This window comes from Mytilus trossulus, chromosome 11, assembly GCF_036588685.1.
Source record: "Mytilus trossulus isolate FHL-02 chromosome 11, PNRI_Mtr1.1.1.hap1, whole genome shotgun sequence".
Classification (NCBI taxonomy): Eukaryota; Metazoa; Mollusca; class Bivalvia; order Mytilida; family Mytilidae; genus Mytilus; species Mytilus trossulus.
The window spans coordinates 69,982,610-70,006,265 of NC_086383.1; the positions used below are offsets into that span (position 1 = coordinate 69,982,610).

General features: G+C 30.5%; 1 protein-coding gene across 4 annotated transcripts; it reads left to right on the plus strand.

Annotated features, from left to right (window-relative positions):
• Positions 1 to 4,435: 4,435 nt before the first annotated feature.
• On the plus strand, positions 4,436 to 23,656 carry LOC134690574 (uncharacterized). 4 transcript variants are annotated; one of them, XM_063550527.1, is made up of 8 exons: positions 4,436 to 4,625; positions 11,436 to 11,525; positions 12,750 to 12,830; positions 17,598 to 17,784; positions 19,544 to 19,626; positions 21,343 to 21,429; positions 23,087 to 23,101; positions 23,386 to 23,656. In XM_063550527.1, exons 3-8 carry the CDS (start codon positions 12,770 to 12,772, stop codon positions 23,571 to 23,573), a joined length of 621 nt encoding a protein of 206 aa, XP_063406597.1. In that variant the 5' UTR covers positions 4,436 to 4,625; positions 11,436 to 11,525; positions 12,750 to 12,769; the 3' UTR covers positions 23,574 to 23,656. The 4 variants fall into 4 exon arrangements, with proteins under 4 accessions (XP_063406597.1, XP_063406601.1, XP_063406600.1 ...); XM_063550531.1 differs by lacking the exon at positions 12,750 to 12,830; XM_063550530.1 differs by lacking the exons at positions 11,436 to 11,525; positions 12,750 to 12,830.

Genomic DNA, 23,656 nt, shown 5'->3' on the forward strand with positions numbered 1-23,656 from the left:
GGCCAAGCTTAATACAATACAGTTATCTCCTAAGTTGCTTCAAATTAAAGCACAGTAAAACAGTATAAAACTACACGTTACTTCTAAATAAATCACAGTATAACAGTATGAATCTACACGTTACTTCAAAATAAAACACAGTAAAACAGTATAAAATTACACATAGCTTCAAAATAAAGCACAGTAAAACAGTATAAAACTACACATAGCTTCAAAATAAAGCACAGTAAAACAGCTTAAAACTACAAGTTACTTCTAAATAAAGCACAGTTAAGCAGTATAAACTACAAGTTACTTAAAAATAAATCACAGTATAACAGTATGAAACTAAACGTTACTTTAAAATAAAACACAGTAAAACAGTATAAATCTACAAGTTACCTCAAAATAAAGCACAGTAACACAGTATAAAACTACACATAACTTCAAAATAAAGCACAGTAAACCAGTATAAAACTACAAGTTACTTCTAAATGAAGCACAGTAAAATAGTATAAAACTACAAGTTACTTTTAAATGGACCACAGTGAAACAGTATAAAACTACAAGTTACTTCTAAATGAAGCACAGTATAAAACTACAAGTTACTTATAAATAAACCACAGTAAAACAGTATAAAACTACATGTTACGTCAAAATAAACCACAGTAAAACAGTTTAAAACTACAAGTTACTTCTAAATAAATCACAGTAAAAAAGTATAAAACTACAAGTGAATTCAAAATAAAGCATCGTAAAACAGTATTAAACTAAAAGTTACTTAAAAAAAAACAACAGTAAAACAGTATAAAACACACAACTTCAAGTAACAAGATAGGTTGTAAATCAAATCTATGAAACACGCAGCTCCAAGTTTATTCAAAATTAATGCAATGTGTTCATATCAATTATAAACTAAAAACTACAAAAAGTTACTTTAGAATATGGCAACTTGTACATACTAGTATTAAAACACAACTATATAAATAAAGGCAACAGTAGTATACCGATGTTCAAACTCATAAATCCATGGACAAAAAACAAAATCGGGGTAACAAACTAAAACTGAGGTAAAAGCATAAATATAAGAGGAGAACAACGACACAACACTACAATGTAACACACACAGAAACGGACTACTTAAAACACGCAAGATTGTACATAAACAGTATTAAACACACAACTACAAGTAACTTTAGAACATAACAGATTGTACATAAGTTATATAACACACAACTAAAAGTAACTTCAGAACATAACAGATTGTACATAATTTTTCAAATATTATTATCTAAAAATAGATTGTTGTTTATTTAACAAAAGCAGAATTTAAGTTTTATTGATTACAGTAAGTCGTTCTAAATATGACCAAATTACAATTCTAAATCAATAACACTACACTGTATATCAGGTTTTTTCATTTCATATATTTTCCAGTATTGAAAGATTAACATTTTAAAAACATAATGTGAAAGTATGCCTGTTGTCAAACGCTCAATAGGTACAGTACATGGAGTAAAATTGTTTTGTAATACACGGTAATGTATTAACTTTCTCCAAGTAAATACATGTATTGTGTAATGCAGCAATGTTTGTTTTACTTCAGCAGAAATGTTATTTTATTTTATGCGTTTCAGTGCATTACTTTTTTCAAATATTATTATTTTAAATAGATTGTTGTTTATCATGTTTATTAAACTAAGGCAGAATTGAATTTTTATAAATATGACCAAATACAAGTCTTAATCAGTAACACTACACTGTATATCTGTTTTTTCTTTATTTCACATTTTTTCTTACATTACAAGATAAACATTTGAAAAGCATAAATGTAAAAATGTGCCTGTTGTCAAACACTCAATAGGTACAGTACCTTGTCATGAGAAATTAACAAATAATTGAACATTGTCAAAACAAACACCAATAAGTTTGTTTTACAGTCATTTATTTCACCATGTTGACACTTGTTCATACATTATGCTCTATGTTCATCATATTATCAGGAAAGAAATATATTTTTATACAATTAAGTAAACTGTTAACAATAAGTTAAAAAAAAGTATAGAAGGTTAAAAAAAAGTAGTATCACAAAATACTGAATTTAGTACTGAACTTAAAGGAAAATCAATTCGGAAAGACCATAATCACATGGCAAAATCAAATAACAAAACACATTAAAAACGAATGGACAAGCACTGTCATATTCCTGACTTGGTTCAGGCTTAAACTCCATAATGTTTAAACGTAAAGTTCTTACTGAACAGATCTTTTACATGCATATTTAAATTCAATACATGAAACAGATACTGCATATGATATAATCTTTGAGACTATATCGTGTTTTTCAAAATGATTGATTGATATTTTCACTTGATGATACAATTTACATGTAATGTGTAATTCAATAAATTACTTCAAAAAAAGTAATTGCAATTTAATTCATTACTTTAATTCAATAATGCATGCAATTGTTTTTTTATCCCATCAAACTACAGATCGGTAAATATAAAAAAAAAGAAGATGTGGTATGATTGCCAATGAGACAACTATCCACAAAAGACCAAAATGACACAAACATTAACAACTATAGGTAAGCGTACGGCCTTCAGCAATGAGAAAATCCCATACCGCATATAGTCAGCTATAAAAAGCCCCGATAAGACAATGTAAAACAATTCAAGCGAGAAAACTAACGGCCTTATTTATGTAAAAACAATGAACGAAAAACAAATATGTAACACATAAACAAACGACAACCACTGAATTACAGGCTCCTGACTTGGGACAGGCACATACATAAATAATGTGGCGGGGTTAAACAAAGCCTGCCTCATTTCTGGACCTACATCTAGAAATTGACAATGAGGGTTGCGTGAAATCCACCATTTTCTACATTGGGAAATGTTTGTACCAAGTGAGGATTTCAGTATTTTTGTGATTATACTTTTTAAAAACAAAACTTAACGATAAACGAGATAATTTCAGCTTCTCAATTGTGAAATTTGAATTCCATGTAGCAACATTCCAGCAGCGCCTGCATACGGAGTATATATAGATCAAGTGATACGATATTCCCGCGCGTGTATTTACTATTATGATTTCCTTGATAGAGGGTTGCTGCCCACATCGAATCAATCAAACCAGAATCAATCAAACCAAGAGTTCCAAATGATGAAATTGAAATTATCCTTTCGTTAATTTTGCGGACGCCATCATGAGGTGGTTGACCGTACTGGGAGAACAGTTTCGTACGTCTTAACTACATTCCCCTTTGTTTTTGCGTTATACTATTTACCGGGATTGTAATATCATGATCATTAGACGGTAGCCACATGTAGATTAGGATCATGCTACCCTTCCGGACCACTTAAGATAACCCCAAAGTGTTGGTGGGGTTAGTGTTACTCAGTCTTTAGTTTTCTATGTTGTAACTTTTGTACTATTATTTGTCTGTTTGTCTGTTTGTCTTTTTTAATCTTTTATTTTTAGTCATAGCGTTGTCAGTTAATTTTCGATTTATGAGTTTGACTGATCCTCTGGTATCTTTCGCTCCTCTTTCATTGTAATTGAATGTATGGTTTTGTTCAAGTAATTGTAATGTTCTTCAAATCTGAACCTGACCGCAAAAAGTCGAACAATGTATTGGTTCTGAGGTAGATGCTTCAATATCCTTTCTCTAATGTTTTTGCTGTCTGCACATTTCTTGATCGGTGTGAAATATCTGTTCTCGGCAAATGATTAGTCAAAAATTTATAATGACGTCAAAATGTTTTGTTTTCCTCTGAATGTTCCTATGGTGACGTTGTGAAAATAGGTGACCATGTCTGATGACGTCACAATATTAAGAGCACAAGTTTCTTAAAATATTTGAAAAAGAAGGATACAAATCATTAGAGAAACAGATTCCTACACTATCACTCATGTATATCGATATTTCTCCCGTCTCGACAGTAAAAAGTTAACTGTCTCGAGTTAGGAAATATTGAAATAAACTTGCAGTGTAGAAATCGATATTTGTCTGATACATTTTGAAGATCAAATGCTTTAAACTCCAATGTTATAATCATATGACAGCCTTCAATTCTAAACGACATAAAGAGCTGAGACAGGAAAAATAGTTCTTACTTTGCGGACTGCAAATATAACGACAGTAGAACGTATCAAATGGTAGAAAATGTTTACAGTTTCTTCAACAATTGTGATTACTCAAACTGTAATAAAATTAAATGTGATAAACACGTTTCTTGTCTGTCATAATTGTTATTGAATGAATTGTGTTATGAATCGTTCTTTAGTTTTATATACTATATATTATCGTGTTAATGCACCTGGTTTTACTCTTGTTGTAGTTTATGTGATTTCATGTGTGTGTTTGTTTTATATCGATTTTCTCGTCCTAATCGATTTGGCAAATTTCAATTTGTTAATTTAATGTATAATAAGTAGAAATAATACTAGCTAGTAATGTTACATCCTGTAAATATTTATAACTTGGCATCGCACAAGGTCGCAGTTTTCTCTGTCTGTTAATAAAATATTGACACTACTACGGATATTTACTGAATACTATTATAGTTAGCAAAAACATTATGTATGTGTAATTTAAAATGAGATTTAAACAAGATTGAAGGCAAGTACATTTTTATGTAAGTACTTCTTGACTTCTGTCTTTTTGTTTATGGTTTGTGTCCTGTCAGTTTGAAATATTTAGGTACCATTTTGGTTCTTTTGTCCTAAGACAGCAAACATTTTCCAACTGATTTCTACTTTTTGTTCTTTTATTCTTCTGGTATACCCTAAGTTCAGGCCAGGGGAACGAACAGAAACACGTTTACTTCGTAGCACATTTTAAGGTTCATATTGTATAATTTTAACAATTTCCTTTTGTAGTTTACATCATATTACATTGCCATCTTATTGTTCTCATTTTAGAGGTCACATTGTGTAATTTTGACACAGAACTGCTAATATTTAGCGTTCATATAATGTATTTTGGTCATCACATAATTTACGTTAGGATCCACACATGGTGGGTCAAAGTATATTGATGTAAGTTCTTTTTTCCTGACATCGTGTTATATTGTCTCAATATTTCATTTCAGTATTAAAATCATTGTGTTTGTTACTGTATGATTACATTTAATGGTCCATATCTTGTTAATCCTCATTGTATGAATAACATTTCAGGGATCACATCATGTTATTTGTCAATTTTAATTTACATTTTCACATTATGTTATTTGTTACTTTTATTCATATTTTCAAATCATGTTATTTGTCACTTTAATTCACATTTTCACATCATCACTGATCATGTTATTTGTCACTTTAATTCACATTTTAGGTTGCATGTCGTTTTATTTGTTACTATTGGATTCACATGTTTTGTGTTTTCCTGATGTACGTAACTATGATTCACACTTTAGCTAAAGGGACACTAGCTGCCAGATTCATGTTCATCGATTGAACTCAAATTCTAATATTTTATTCATAACAATGTAAATCATTTTTCCAAACTATCAACAGTATAAAATTTACAGAACATGGTCTCAATAATATATAACTTCGTTTCGTAAACAAATAGACGTCTAGACGCCATCTAATTAACTATTGAGTTGAACTTTTATGACCATATAAGCATGTAAACATAATTGAAAATATAATTAGATTAAGCAACTCGTGCAATTGGATTTGTATAGGTCTGTTAAATTTTGTTTTATGAATTATGATTTTTTTTTCGTCGTTTTTACCTTTATAAGAAACGTTTTTGTGGGTCGAATTGGTCCATTTAATTACGGGCAATGCATGCGTCAATCTATCTATTTTTACGGGGTTAGCTTTGAGGTCACATGAATATGGATTTAATGAGGTCAAATAATTCACTTGCATGTGAATAATTCATTATCAATGTATACTAGTGTAATTTGACAAAATTGAACCATTTTAGCTGTCAAAAGCAAAATATTATTTCACTATTTCACGTTCATTAATGATTGCACAAAAAAAAAATCATACTTTAGATATTTAATATATCTCATAGTTAGTGCCCCTTTAAATTAAGATAACTATATATTTATGGTGCGCCATTAGGATTCTTTGACGAGAATATAAGAATATGTATTGTTAGATATCGAGATTAAACCATATATCAAAGTTGAAGTAAGACGTTTATGCAATGAAACAAACAATGAAATTTAGATAATGTTTTCCTGTTAATTTAAATAACAAACTTCGGCACATTTTTTTCTTGCACCAAATGAATTGCATGTCAAGGTAACATTGACTTTTTTAAAACATCTTCCAAAATACTGACATTTGTATGCGTTTTTTTCTCTAGTAAATGTACTTATTTATTTATTTTACTGACTGTTTATGACTTCTTTACATGAAACAAATAAAATCACAAAAATACTGAAGTTAGAGGAAAATCAATTCGAAAAGTCCATAATCACATGGCAAAATCAAATAACAAAACGCATCAAAAACTAATGGACAAGAACTGTCATATACTGACTTGGTACAGGCATTTTCAAGTGTAGAAAATGGTGGATTAAACCTGGTTCTATAGCGTTAACCCTTTCACTTTAATGACAGTCTCATCAAATTCCGTTATATTTACATTGATGCGTTAAATATACAGACACAATGAACAATGATACATAAATTGTCAAAATATGGGTACATCTATTCTAAATGCATTAGATGCTGGATGTGTTTTGATTGATATCCAAGTTTTAAATGCATACTTGTCTTTATTAGTTGTCAGTGGTTTGGAAATAGCTGTTAGTAGCTGTGAGTACTCTCGGATCTGTACCGTTTTGTTGTTGGGATGGAAAGTACCCTGCCACGTCCATTTGCATCTGAAGTATTTGTATATATCTTATGAGTTTATCCTACATCGACTGATTTGCATAGTTCGTTCTATTTTTGTCCTGTTACATCACGGCCCCAGGTAAGGGGAAGATTGGGATCCCGCGTACAATTTTAACTCCGTCACTTAAAGTATGTATGTGCCTGTCCCATCCCAGGAGCCTGTAATTCATTGGTGGTCAATTGTTTAGTGTTCCATATTATTTTGTTAAACATATATTCGGCCATACGTTTTCAAGCTTGAATTGTTTTACATTTTCATTTCGTAGCCTTGTATAGCTAACTATGCGGTATGGGCTCTGCTCACTGTTGAAGGTCCCACGGTGACCTATAAGTTTTAATTTCTGTGTAATTTGGTCTCTCAATGGCAATCATACCAAATCTTCTTTTTTATATTGTGTGTAGATAAGATTTGTATAATTTCAACGTAATTATGATAATAAGCTAGTATTAGCTTTTCAGAAGAAGAAGGATTTGGAGAGTAAATATAATTAATAATTCAGTCTGAGTAGGATTTAAAAAAATATCTCCATTGTCCAATGACATTGTGTTTAGCTAAAATATTTTACTTGATATTCTTTTTTTAATTTTGACCCTCAGAACGAAAATGAAGGCTTCCACTGCTTGGTCACATTTTCTACCATATGGATAATAGTAATAAAACAAAAGTGCCAAAATAATTCCCTTATATTTTTGTCGGAACGAATGTCATTATAAAGGACTTTATATGAATGAAAACAAAACAAGTATGAACATTTAGACATAACACAGGAATGCTTAATTGGTATTTTCACTTTCTTTTGTTAATAGTATGAATTACTTTTTATCCAAGGCCTCTATTTTTGTAGATTAAGAAAATGTATTTTAGCTGATACAAGATTTCATGGTTTCTCAAACCATCTTTAATCAAAGTTTAACCTATACATAATAGGTACTTTGTTAAACATTTAGATTTGCGCATTACCTCAACCAATGATAACAACGGACATTAATAATTAATATATTTAGTATTGATTCCTTTTTGAATTAATGATCCACTCACTAGTATTGGTTTTTTTTGTAGGGAAAATGACGTAGTTTTCGTTTAAAGGATGGCGTGTAATGTCACAAGAACTCTTATTCGTTTAACGAGTTCTCTGAATTTTCATTGTACTTCTAGTAAAATAAAACATGCTAACTATTAAGATTGTTTTACATAAGCAGAAAATCTCCAGATATCAATATATAGATACAAGAAGATTTGGTATAATTGCCAATGATACAACTATTTATACAAGTTTAAATATGAAATAGTAAACCATTTTACGTCTAAGTATGTCTTCAGCACGAGGCCTTGGCTCACACCGTACAGCAAATTTTAGTGGGTCCAATAAAACTATCGCAAATCTTACGGGAAATCAAGGGGTCTTATCTATGTATAAAATGAGAACCATATCAACAAACGACAACCGCTGAACATCAGGTTCCTGACTTCCTTTTTTATCAATGCCTCTTATATCATCATGATTATTAGGAAAGTCTTAATACGAGTAAATAGATATTGATATTTATGAATTGTCACTGTTATCTTTTATATGTAATTTTATAATATACCTGTGGTAGAAAATACTTAGTATTTTAAAAATTCAAAATTAAGTTAACAGTTAATTTATGATTATGACCATATCAATGATAATTCATGTCAATACTGAAGTGCTGACTACTGGGCTGGTGATACCCTCTGGAAATAAAAATATCCACCATCAGAAGCATCGAACCAGTGGTTGTTACTAAAGTCAGTTCAGAGATAATGATACAAATTTGTATTTGCGCCAGACGCGTGTTTCGTCTACAAAAGACTCATCAGTGTCGTTCAAATAAAACAAAAGTTAAACAGGCCAAATAAAGCACGAACTTGAATAGCATTTAATACCTAAAAGTCCTTAAAGTTTTGTCAAATACAGCTATTCCTTGGTAGAAAAGCCTTTGTGTTTTTAAAATTCAAAGTTTAGTAAACAGTTAATTTATGATTATGACCATATCAATAATAATTCATGTCAGCACTGACTACTAGGCTGGTGATACCATTGGCAATAAAAACTCCATCAGTAGAGGCATCGACCCAGTAGTTGTAACTGAATTCCTTACAGATATAAAGATTAAAATTTTGTATTGGAGCTACAAAAGACTCATCAGTGTCGCTCGAATACAAAAAATATTAAATGGACAAACAAAGAGCCATCTTAAATAGCATTGTGGACCAACAATTCCTATTATCATGACTATATCAATGATAATTAATGTCAACACAGAAGTGCTGACTACTGGGCTGGTGATACTCCCAGAGAATAAAAACTCCACCAGCAGTGGCATCGACCCAGTGGTTGTACAAAAACTCATCATAGATATAAGGATTAAAATTTTATATATGCGCTAGCTGCGTGTTTCAAAAGACTAATCAGCGCAGATCGAATTTAAAAAAGTTAAAAAGGCCAAACACAGTACGAATGACACTTTAAAATTGAAAATGGAAATGGGGAATTTGTCAAAGAGTCAAAAACCCGACCATAGAGAAGACAACAACAGAAGGTCACCAACAGGTCTTCAATGCAGCGAGAAATTCCCGCACCCCGAAGGCGTCCTTCTGCTAACCACTAAACAAATATATATTTATACTATTTCAGTGATAATGAAAATTGAAAATAACACAAGACTAACAAAGGTCTGAGGCTTCTGACTTGGGACAGGCGCATACATGCGGCGGGGTTTAACATGTCTATTACATCTCAACCCTCCCCCTATACCTCTAGCCGATGCAGAAAAGTAAATGCATAACAATGACTAGTTTTCAGGTTTTGCATATCATCACACAATCTTTGATAGACAAATACAAACAATAAAAAAGATCGGCAATGCAATATCTACACAAATGCTGATACGTCTAAAACCATCCGACAACTCATTTTACAAATGTTATATGAGGCCTATGCCTTAAAAACGACGAACGAGTTTAGTTTAGTTTAGTTTTTGTCGATAAACTTATAAACAACAGATAGGATGAAACTTATAGGAGTTATTGTCAATATCAAATGATTTCATAAAACTGATTTTCTCGAAAACTCTGATTAGTAAGCGAAAACCCTAACAGTAACAATGACTATGAATACACAATATACAAACAAATATAAAAGCTATAGGAATGTTCGCATTAAATCTTGATTTTTATAAGTTTGTTTTATTTTTTGGTTTTGTCTATTATCTCGAAATAATTAAAGGATGTACTTTGATCAGGTTTAGAATTTGGTGTCAGATGTTCCGACTCCTTCTTTTCCCCTACAATATAGGGTAAAATATATTGCCAAAAAACACCTATGTTTCTTTTCATATAACTTGAAAAGCTCACAAAGGTCATATATAAAAAAATAAGCAGATTAAAGATTGCTTTACTTAATAATGGTTTTTAATACGAATGCAAATATAAGGTAAACGTCTGAGTCAGCCTTTTCTCGTCATTTCCTAAAAAATCATGTATATCGAAAAGGAGCTCCATTACCTATCATTTATTTTGCTTATTTATTCCTCAACTAATATTCTTCAGAATTATAGTTTCAATTTCAAAATGTGCTTTTAATTTATTCTAAATACTTCCGTAAAATAGCTACAAAATGGAAACAGTAAACTAATCAGAATTACAATGTACAGTTTCGACAAATGCTTGATTTTAACATTTTCAAAATAGCAGTTATTTGAATTTACAATCTAACAATATGGTTTAAGAATCGATTACGTTTTTTATCCTAGTAAAAAAATGCTAAATATATAAAAAAAGAAGATATGGTATGATTGCCAATGAGACAACTATCCACACAAGACCAAAATGACACAAACATTAACAACTTTAGGTCACCGTACGGCCTTCAACAATGAGCAAAGCCCATACCGCACAGTCAGCTATATTGAAGCCCTCTTCCGGGTGCAGGATTTTCTCGCTTTGTGGAAGACCCATTTGTGGCCTACTGATTGTTTTTTTACTTTTTTGTCTCTTTGACACGTCCCCCATTTTCATTCTCTATCGTATTTGAAAAAAGCTAAATAACTGTTCACTTTTTTTTCAAAAAGATAAATTTTCAAAAAATTTAGAATCAAACATAGTATGATCTATCTTCTGCATGTTTGCATGAGCTGCATTCCATTTGAACCTGTATAAAGATTCCAGTTTTGAATCATCTTTTTTTTTTACAAGTGGCATACATTTCCAAATACTAGATAAAGCTGCCATTTTGTATTTTCTGTAGATATCAATGACATTTTGGAAAATTGCATGGTTGTGAAAACATTAATACATTAATTACAGATTTAATTTTAAGTTATTTTTATCTTTTATAACTTGAAAGTATTTCCAAACAAGTTCTTAAATGTTTACAGTGCCTGAAAAATATGACATGTTGTAATTGTAAATAAATTTTATTATATTATTCATAAATTTTGTTGAATTTAACTATTTGTTTTATCGCCATGTGCTAGTCTCTTCCAATGGAGTAGATTTTCTAAACAAATATACCAGCTTTTTTATGGTTTTAGAAAGTACAATTTATAGTTATTTTCAGAACAAGGAAGATAACAAGTGTAACAGATTGACTGTGATCGGTGAAGTCCCTTGAAAATTGCAACAAGGAAGAATGTATTGTACTTTCCAGGTTGTAATATTTTATAAAATCAATTTATTTTTACAATGCAAACTGTATCCTCAAAACTATTTTCTTAATCACTCTTCTTTTTTGAAGAAATTGAAACGTCAACTTTTGAAAAACCAAAATTGTTGTCTGTTTTACGGTAGAATTTGTTGGTCTTTTTGTCATGTAAGACTTGTTAAAAGAAACATGTTACATGCCTATTCTTTAAAAAATGAAAACAATACGTTGTAAATTGTATGTACCTGAAATGATTATCTGTGTCGACCTTCACCGGGAACGCTAAAAAGCCGAATATTAGAAAGCCGAGGATGTATAAGAAACCTTAACAGTTGCAGTTGAAGATATATAAAACCAAAAATTAAACTTTGCCTGAGGGAGTTCAAATGATAATATTATAAGGTTCAAATCCAAAACGCACTGTATGAATGTTTTGAATACCGTTATAACATATAGAGGAGTGAGTCTAGACAATAATCTTTTTTTTTCAAAATAGCAATTATTTTCAAGGAAACTGATTATTTTCTTGAATCAAATTTGAACTTGCATTTTTTGACAGGAATATTTCATTAAGAAAATCTACCAGTGATTAATTAGAAATGTTGGAAGAAATGCATCTTTAACAACCATATTTTGTAAAAAACAGATTCTTATAAGTTAGATAAAACTAAAAAAAGGTCTCTTCATGTAAACAGTTCAGAACGAATAATAAACACATTAGTGTTTTATCTTTTATTGTTTTGTTTACACTGATTTGCCAGACAACCACATCTAGTTTAAAAATCGTAGAAAATATAGTTCAATAACAATACCACCATGTAGTTGGATAAACAAGTTAATACAAAACGCCACAAATACCTTTATAACATTAATTCGTAAATATAAGTTGGATACTAATTTTCGTGGATACATGAGAAACTAAATATCCAAAAGTATGCAAAAAGTAAAACCACAAAAAAACTTAACTCCGAGGAAAATTCAAAACGGAAAGTTCATTACTAAATGGCAAAATCAAATACTAAAAACACATCAAACGAATGGACAACAAACGTTCTTTAACCAAAACAATAGATACACACAAATATAAATGATTCCACAGTAGACACTGTCATCAGATAATAACGTTCATTGATTTCTTACCTTTTATTCAAGAAAGTTTTTACTTGCCACAGCTGGTAAAAAATGAGAGATATGTATAATATACGATATTGTATATCTAATTTACCTTAGACAGACGTTGAGCAGACATCATGCACAATCTCAAGAAAATTGTGACTTATTTCATTTTGTCACTTTTTGAATTTTCTTCAGGTAAGAATCTTGCTTTCCTTACTTATTGACAAGTTATGAATTGGTTAAAAAAACACGAAAATTAGGAAACAATTTTAAAAGCTATATGACAGTCACATTATTTTCTTTAATATTTCAGCTCAATATAGAAAGGCATGTGGTCCTTTTACCATGCTATCTTAGAAATGTTTATTGTGATTAAGATTATAATGCATTGTTGACTAATATTTCAGCTCAATATAGAAACGCATGTGGTCCTTTTACCATGCTATCTTAAAAATGTTTATTGTGATTAAGATTATAATGCATTGTTGACTGTTGTACCCGTATTATTGACATTTTTACTTTAATTTATGTTTTTCTTGTTGACGCATTGTTGACGGCTGTACCAATATTTTTGACATTTTTACTTTATGTATATTTGTCTTGTTGAGACATTGTTGTCTATATAATATACAACTGTCATATATTTTTACATTAGAAAATGTCTGTTTCAGTTCAGGAGTATGAGAGTTGTTATCAATTCGTTTAAGATGGTATGGGTGTCCACCGCCATCTTGGATTGAAAAAATCAGAGAAATTAAGGTCCAGTTTTTGTATCAAGTTAACAAATTTGTATGCAGGAATTCTGATATTCAATGTGAATTTTCATTTAAATAAACAAATTAATAAGAATTTAACTTATAAAAATTAATATATATAAGAGTAGATTTTTTTTAAAGGGAAAGTTACTCTAAAGCATTGCATTTTTTGAAGGAATCTGTAAGGAATTTTCCTATTTTGTAATTTAGCCGGAAAAAACGTACGGTGACCCTATCTTTTTTTTTGATATTCTCAAAGTAATGTCTGAAAGCTGTCTTTTCCTATTTTTTTTTACAATATTTTGTATAAACAAAAAAAATGTGTTTTTCCCTGTATAATCTATAAAAAAAATATGTCATTTTGTCACAACCTGTAACTTGAGAAAATGCGCGGTGACCTATAATTCTTATTATATTTTTGAATATATATCAATAGATACTACGTTTTGTCAAAGTATGAACACATTTTAGCATTTTATTTTAGTCTCCCATACCAGCTTAAGTTGTTTTTAATCGTTTGATTTTTACCTCTGATAAGTATTAATCCCTTTTGAATTATCCTCGACTTCGTTAATTTTGTCATTTTTATATAGTAAGCTAAACAATTCCTTACACAATTCTACATAAACATTCTTGTAATTGTTATAAAATATTTCAAATAGTCGTTATTCTATTAAGCTATTTCTGTGTACTGTCCTAAATTATTGTTAGTTATGTGTTGTTGTTCCGTGGTTATCATGTTGCAATGTACCTTTATATTTTTTGCTTATGTATTTCTCTGTCTTGGATGTTCTGGCATACATTTTGTAATGTATTCCCGTCATGCAATGTTTTCATTTTATCTGCATATCAAACATTACAATTAAATATGATGTTTGGCTAGCAACAAAACTAGGTGCACCCCACCATTGTTTCTAAAAAATGTTCCGTTCCAAGTCAGAACTATGACAGTTGTTATCTAATAGTTCGTGTCTATGTTTGTTGCATTGTAGTGTTCTGCTGTTTGATCGTTGTTTTTCTCATATAGTTCATGTGTCTCCCTCGATTTTTGGTTTGTATCCGGATTTGATTTCCCTCAATCGATTTTTGAGTTTTGAACAGCGGTATACTACTGTTTTCTTTTTTATCCTTAAAAAAACATTAATTCTGTAATTTTTCAGCAAGAAAAAGTCGTTTCTTTTATTTTGTCGTTTTTCGGTTTAGACGGTCATTCGCTCAATGCACATCCTTTGTTGTATTGTTAGTAAACGTATAGATATTTTGTTGTTTTTCGGTTTAAACAGTCATTCGCTCCATGCAAATCCTTTGTTGTATTGTAAGTATACGTATAAATATTTCTTTAAACTATTGGGATTAATAAATAAAGGGAACATTAAAATATGATTACCCTTCCGGAGCACCTAGTCATTTTTTCGGTTATTTATTTTTGTACGAGCACTATTTTCATTTTAGTGATTTATTTACATTTGTACTGTCCTTTTATTTTGACTTGTATACTTGTCGGTCGAATGTTGATATTCTCTCTGATATAGACACCTTCAAAAATAATTTATCTTTATAATATCTTTATTAATCGGCAAAAAAACCAGATTCCGTGCTCATTGTTATTTCAAATACCACAGATGAATGTAATGGGACAAACAAGGAACAGCCAATAAACGCATATGTTATGCATTTAATGAATTTGGCTAAGGAAAGCTCCGAGTAATTGTACAGGAGGGCTCCAAGCGATTGTACAGTCAATTAAATTTCTGACATTTAGAAAATGAATATATTGGGGTTTCTACTCAGACAATGGCTTTCAAACTTTCAGACAGGTAGGAGTATATATCAGAAAAGATACATATGAAAATTCGGATAGAAACGATGGGTTTTTCGATGTTTATTAATTAATGTTGATCGCTGCTCCGTCACAGTTTTGATCGACTTACTCGGAGGCCCACCAGTCTAATGATATGCAATATAATTGGATGCATATGTTGTTTTTATTGTTTTATTGGTTCATATATACAATGATATACGTATAGAATGATTTGATTACCAAAACTTGAAGCAGAAACGTTTTATAATAAGATTTGAGTTCATCAAACATTCCATCAAGCAACTTGTTATTGTTACGAATGTCAGAGCCCCGCTTGACAGTGTCCCGAATGACCAAATTATCATAAAACCGTATAATTCCGTTCCCACACTGTGACTATTGACCTTTAGTCAGTGGAATTATGTGATGAGTTGATAACGAATTCAAACGAAGCGTATCGAATTATTTGTTATTTTGCATATAGACTAAGGGGTAAGATTTAAGGGCTTCTCATACATTGTCATAATAATCGATTATTTCTATGTTATAACAGTAATAAAAACATATTTTGTTTACTCTACTGTAATATTGACAGAACAAATAACTTGATCAGATCTTTTTGTATCTCAACATGTTGAAAGGAGAAGGTTCAGTAAGAGCCTTTTTTGGCCCCAAAATATAGCAGTTTTACAAAATTGTTTAAATGTAAACTTTTAGTTATTTTTTGGAAAGTATAATGCCTCTGCTACATAAATATGGGCTGTTTTTTGGTATTCCCATAGACATATATCGGGTACTTGCAAAATTTCAGCATTTTAGTTAAGTTTTAGACGATTTCCGTCATAAATGAAAGTGGCCGCATTCGTGTTCATTCATAATATTGAAATGTAAGTTGTGTTTAATGATAATACATAACATATATAAAGGTCGAGGATGAACACGGATGCAGCCACTTTCATTTTTGACAAAAAACCATCTGAAAAGTGACAGTTTTTAGCATATTTGATAGATTTTTCATATTTAAGCTAGAATCGGAGAGTTTTTAATAAGTGAATCAGTTTAAATCTTTCACAAAAAAATAATTGAATCAATTGAAATTGACATTTAAGTGTTTAAAAAGTGTCGAACATCTTTCGTCAAATGAACTTGAAATTTGAGGCGGAAAACGGCCCTTACCGGACCTACTCCTTTGTGTCGTTTAGTTTAGTTTAGTAAAATAAATCCGTGAAACCAAACAGTTAATTACGAAATTACGTGGTCCCTTTATTATTCTATTAATGCCTTAGTGCTGTCCAACATACTGAATTCCATCTATTATACGCTTTCAAACGGCATGCATATTGATTTTATCAGTCCAAATGTTATATTAAATTATTAATTAAACGGTAAACACATACACAGGTGTATGCAACATTACTTTTGTAAAGGTTTTATTTGAAATCAAAGCGATCAGGAACAAAACAAATGTCCATCTTGATTTTTTGTGATGTTCAAAGCACAGCAATGTCAGTTAAAATAGTTGTTGTCACATAGAAAAAATATTTCTCCGATCTATATATTGCATCCACTTATTTCTTGTTGAGAAATACTTTAGATATAAAATGCATACATTGTTATAAAATGAATATCGTAAAAAAGTGTGTCCTAATTTGGGCATTCTGACGTGTGTTTAATGATATTATACACTTCTGGCCTTTGTATGAGGTTGATACGAGTATATATTGACCGTAAAGTTGTATATTGACTGAGGGCGAAGTCTGAGATCAAAATACTTCTGTGGGTCATTATATAATGTATTGACATCATAGAAAAGCTATAACTGTTGTATTATTGATATCCGACCAGATTTATATCAAAATCTTCGGTGCATTATATTTGTTTTTTCGATCATTTAATGTTGTTGGAATGATGTAAGTGTTATATTGTCTCTCTGACAATAACAACAAATATATTTGGAAAAGGTACAGGATTACTTGGGAAAACATTCTTTCTCTCGAAATTTTGATTGTATTTCTTCTCGGCCTAAACCTGACCGGATACTCAGAAACAAAAGCCTAACATTTTACATGTTCCTTAGCCTGATTTTTTTTTACATTTTATATAGCTACTGTTGATTCATTTATTTTTGTGGCCATAACATTTCGTGCATTGAGAAAAACCAGCATGTTCGTGGGTATTTGAATTCTAGGAATTGTAAATGTCTGCATACATAGCTTATAGAATGTGCAATCCGTTGAGCGTTTGAATTCGTGGTCGACCTCTACCTGCGAAAACCACAAAATGTGGTATCCAACGAATAATAATGAATCTACAGTATGTTGTACAGGACATGGCACCACAAACATTTTTTTGTTTGAGGTTTTTTCTATATTTTTTTTGGAATTAATTGTTTACTTGTCTTTGCAGGAATGACTGAATTTCCATGTCAATTTCCCTGTCCATGGCACAATAAAACATTTACTTTTTACTCTTCTGGTGAGACGACTGGAAGGACATGGAAATTTTACGCTAATGGTCAAACAAGCCTGATGAGCGATGAATCACCATATATTTTTAACTGTTATCAAATTACAGAACGATTTCTTATTGTTAGGTATGTTAATGTTAAAATGTAACGTGTAATGTAATATGATATTAAGATTAATTAGAACTAATAAATCCATTGGACGTTTTATATCTTTTTTTATCGTTGTTGTCATGATACATGTTTGTCTTTTTTCTATTGCATTGCTTCGTGGTAATTTTTTATTACTTTCTATCAAATCGATCTCACATAAGGCGACAATTATGCAACAGTATAACCTTCTGCAATCTGCCATTCAATGTTATGAGCTGAATTTCAGTGTTCTTATATATCAAGTACTATATATACCATGGTTTTCACAAGTTAACATATTTAAACAAACGAATCCGAAGGATGAGTTTGTTTAAATATGTTAATGAGTAAGACACATGGTATATAAAATTTGTAATATAAATAAAATGATTGACAGCTTCAAGACCTTCAACTTATATTGGAAATTGATCACGTTACAGTTTTATCCAATGAAATGGAAGCTCGCGGAAGTCACTTTTGCGCCTCGTGTATGATCTTCTGTGTATTTCATGTAATAGAACCCCTGAATTTGCTAAAATGAAAGAAAATGTCAGATTTTCCCGATTTTTATTTAGTTTTGCGGCCCGTGTATGGTTGTTAGCGCAAGTAACTTTATAATGTCATCATACTAAGGTAAACAAAATTATCGGATTCCAGCGTCGGACAAGGATTAAATAATTATTCTAATGACGGAAAGAATTATTTTTTTTTTTTTTTCAAGTATCATACAAATTAATCATATTTTACAGAATTTTCATCTCATTGAAAAATGCATATTTATACATTTCTAGTGTTTGTACACACTGCTTTCTTCCGTTATTTTATCAATTCGATTATTAGATTATTTATTAAATTAAACACAATTTTAATGATAACACACTGTATTTAACAGTAGTAGATCCAGGGAGCGTAGATAGTGTACGTTCCCCTAATTGATCGCAAAAAAAAAATCACAGATATTTGTAGCCGATATTTATTCCTTTTTCTATAGGTACCCCGGCCCTTTTTTTTAAATCAAAATTTAATTGGATCTTCGCAAAGGAAATGATAGTTTCACATTTAATTTTTTTCACATCTTAAAGAAGAAACATTAAGTAATTGTTTCCAAAATTAGGGGAACTCGTAACAATCCTATAAAGTTTGAAAAAGGTTTCTTAAGATTTGGGTACACATAATGTATTGCTTTTTGTTATGAAATTAAAACAAATAAAGATCCTGACCTTTTAGTACGTTTAACAGTTTCCTAATTATTTAAGAGGCGGGTACATTTAAAAAAAAAAAGGTGGAGCTTCAGCCATGGAATAACATAAACATGAATATGTTATACCATGGCTGAAGCTCCGCCTTTTTTTCATTTGAATTCTAGTTGAGTTGCATATTTAATTAGCAAAGTATGGTACAACATTAATTTGCATATAATATACCATGGTTTTCCCTCACCACACTTTTTAAGCAAATTATTTCATAAAATCATCAAAAGAAAAAATCCAATTTATGTTACAATTGTATATATTACTTTTTTTAAATTGTCATTTGGATGGAGAGTTGTCTCATTGGCATTCACACCACATCTTTCCATATCTATCTATCTATATATATTTATATATGCTAGATGTAGACTCATATAGAGCATTTAATGAAAGGTAAAAGTAAAAATCATACCATGAAATATAAGATAATGTACATGATCAAAAGGCAAGTAAGGTAGTTCATACTTTGAAACAAACACACTAATGTTATCTTCATTTTTTTTTAGGAATGGCGATTCTGACAGCTTTAGATGCTTCCCGATTAATTATGATCCTGAAATTCCTCTGGAGTTTATAATGGGAGGTTGGAGTAAGTTTTTATGCCGTTGGTCTAGTTATTAAAGTCTCATAATTTATACACTTAAAGTTGAATACTTGCATTAGCATATTCGTATGATACTAGTTTATATCAAAGGATTATGAAAAGCACACTTATTTCAGAAAAGATTTCTTTAAATTTCAAGAACATAATCAAAAGTATTTCTCATATCAATTAAATATCTGCCAATTATATTTCATTAACTATCATTAATAAACCTTTCACAGAAAATGAAAATAATTGATATTCAAATATTTTTCAGGTAATTCTATCATGTCTATCTTTGGATATTTATCCGTTTTGGGTCATAATTAAGCTATTGATACAAACCTGCTGTTTATTGTTTGAATGCTATCATCATTATATATGTATTTGCTTACACCTGAGAATATTACAATAATGTTTATTTTTTCATTAAGAATAATGACCTATAATAGTTTGCTTGATACTTCTTACTTACAGGATAATACCTGACCACCATTTTTGCTTATTTGGTCAATCTCCTAGTAGTATTCGTATTCTTAATCAAACTTAGTCAGCGGTTTTGAAATGACAAACCTCTTTGAAATTGATTTTCACATTATAAAAGACATCTAGATCTCCCTCATACAAAGTTCTGCCTCGTTAACGACTCAAAATAATGATGATTGTTTTTGTTTATAAGCTCTTCTTTGCTTACAATTTTGGATCTTTTGCATACATTTTGGGGAATATTGTCCCGAGTAGAATTTAATATTGCACGATCTTGAGAGTGCAATATATGTTCTACGAGGGACAATATTCCACATTATTCCATATTTATAAACTTTTAGTAGGTTTTTCTATATGAATTGGATTTTGAATAAATAAGCATATTCACCTGCGGAAAAAGGATATTCCTCGCGAAAACGTCGCTTGCTTTTTCGGGTACAATTTTGGTAAAAAAACGTTTGATTTATAATTGCTTTTGGTAAATATTTTCTATTACATTCATTTCTTTCGGAATATGGAATAAAACATTTACTGTCTTTTGTTTCGGTAAATATGTGGTTTTATTGACCTTTGAAAAACTGATATTCACTTTGGCCGTTGGCCTCAGTGAATATCAGTTCTTCAAAAGTCAATAAACCCACACATTTACCTCATCAAAAGACAGTAATTGTATAATATTCATGCAATAACCTTTTTATTGCAATACAATATTTGAAAGTAAGAATCGGTTCAAACTAAGATTTTGTCGTTGATGACGTCATGAATTTTGAAGATTTATTGCACTATTGCAGCTAACTTTTGGTGACTTTCTGTGGGGAAAATTATATTGCTATGCAATAATATGATTAATTATATATTTTTTCACTACATCATTTGAGTTTCCTCGAAACATCAGTATCTTCGATTGACATTCTTACTTAAGAGTATCCATATAAACCCTGTTAGTAAAAAGTGTTGGCTAATGAGATAGTATGAATCACTGGGAGGTAGTGATGTACACGGATATACTTATGATTAAAGCGCATTTGCATTTGAACGATACTGTAATTCCGAGATAGAAAAAAAAACTAATGCGTTGATCGTCTCATCACAACTCCAATAAGTGTATATATCTAGCATATATAACTTTCTCATTAAGGATGTTCGAATTGATTTTGTAGAAACGCTTTGATAAAAAAGTTCGCTCTATCACGAAATACATATTTCTAATAACAAACGATGTGTAACCTTTTTTAGATGCATTTAGTTTTATAAACCATACGGGAGAATTTACAGATTTATGTGGATTTTGTAAAGAGCCACGTATTATATGGTCACTTTCTGGTAAGAACATTTTATTTGTATACTCTTTTTTTAAACATGTTCGCTGATCTTGCTTTTAGACATTTGATCAGTAAATCGGAATCTTCTAGTCCTATCTATATGATGCTTTAATATTTTACCCATAACCTCCTTTTTTCAGGTATTATTCATGTGTTTGAAAATCCATGTTTTTTCATATTTGTCAAAGAACGGTATCAACGTTATAATCAATCTAGCGAGAATGTTGTCGGCCCAAAGTTTTAATTTCTGATAGTTTAAAAACAAAGTTTGCATGTTTTGGCAGTTTTGTTTGGATATTGTGTATACATTTTCAATTCAAAATTGTCTTAAAGCGCTTGTTTTTTAAAACGGAATAAATTACACATTATATCGTATATGATAGATTACTTAGGAATTTCTAATCTGTTGGTAATGATTTTGATATAAGTACAACACATTGCAGATGTTAAACGATGAAAGTCCATTCGTTAACTATCTATGTAGATCATGAACAATGTAGATAATGACTAAGATCAATTTCGTTCTGAGGCATTTGAAAGATTTCGGTGAAGGTTTTCTTCTATGCCGTGTTTTGTATAGTGTTGCTTGTTTCCTATCATTTTGCGTTAATTACTATAATACTTTAGTGTTTTTGTGTAATGTATAGTTAACATTTCCCTTTGTATGAAATCACTTAATAAAACAAATTACAGATTTCCAATAAAATGTATAAGAAAAGATGATCACAACGACTAATGCTTTAAGTAGAAACCAATACAAATACCCATGTAAAAATTATTAAATTAAGATCTATGGTAAAATATAATTATTAGATTAAGATCTATGGTAAATAAGATTATTAGATTAAGATCTATGGTAAATAAAATTATTACATTAAGATCTATGGTAAATGAACTTATTCTAATGCAATTTGGATGTAACAATTTTTTTCATTGGGTAACAGTTGCCGTCAAATCCACAGTTGACCAGGCGTAACTAAGGAGAGACCCGCCATTTTGAATTGATGAATCAACAAATGTTCGATTACTTCTATATAATCATAAATAAAACAACACCTACCTCGAATTTGCCGTTTTAATGTAATTTTATCCAAATTTGAAGCGTACAGGTAACGAAATAACCTCCAGTTTGTAAGTTTTCGTTTGTATGACGTCACGTTTAGCCATGACGTCTTTGTGCCAAAATTATTCATGAAGTTTCGCGGATTTTTTTTTATTTGACAAATTTAGACATTTTTTCAAGTTTAATGGTATTTTTTCTTTTTCTAATGCATTAGAATCGGAATAACAGTACTGTAGTTGAAGAGTTGTCACCGTCAATTTTGATTGCTCCGCGTCGCCAGTAAAACTGCATTTGCGACCGTCAAATCTACAATTGACGGTGACAACTCTTCAACTACAGTACTGTTATTCCTTAATTAAAGTAAGATCTATGGTAAATATAATGATTAAATTAAGATCTTTGGTAAATAAAATTATTACATTAAGATCTATGGTAAATAAACCACTGCATGTAGCTTTTTTTTTTATCTATTTTCTTTTCTGGCAAATGTAAAAAAATATTACTCGGTATAAATTATGCATTGAAGCTGACGAAAGGAAAATGAAATGTTGTTTAATGTTTTTACTTTCATTGACCAGTACAAATTTCTTTGCAGCAACGGGACCACCGTGTAAGTATGTGACCAACATATGTGTTTGACTGTCTGAAAATATAACCCCCCCTGACAAATATTTCTAATATACTTCAAAGTTCATCCTATTTTGTAAATATTTTGATTATTATCAGTTTTTTTTTTCCAAATGACATTTGTAAAAAAAAATATTATAGAAAAAATGATTAAACGGTTCTAAATATTATGATTATTATATTAAAATAATTAATATTGCTAATTCTGTTTTCATATCTTGCGTAGTAAAACAACATTGAAAGTACATCTTTCGAACGTACTTTCAGCTATCTCCACACTGTCGCTTAACTGCACTAGACCATCAACATGTCCCCCGCCTGGTGGAGTTTGTGATAAGAGTGACACCATCTCAAAAGCATGCCCAACAACAACTGTTCCAACAACGACTACAGCAGATCCAACAACCACAAAGAGCCACTGTGGAAAGAAGCAGGATCATCGTCCATTAATTTAGACAACAACAAAAGACAAACGTGGTCGAGTGTTTCAACTTACAGTTTAAGTACGAATACAGATTAATTGATATAATAAACTAAG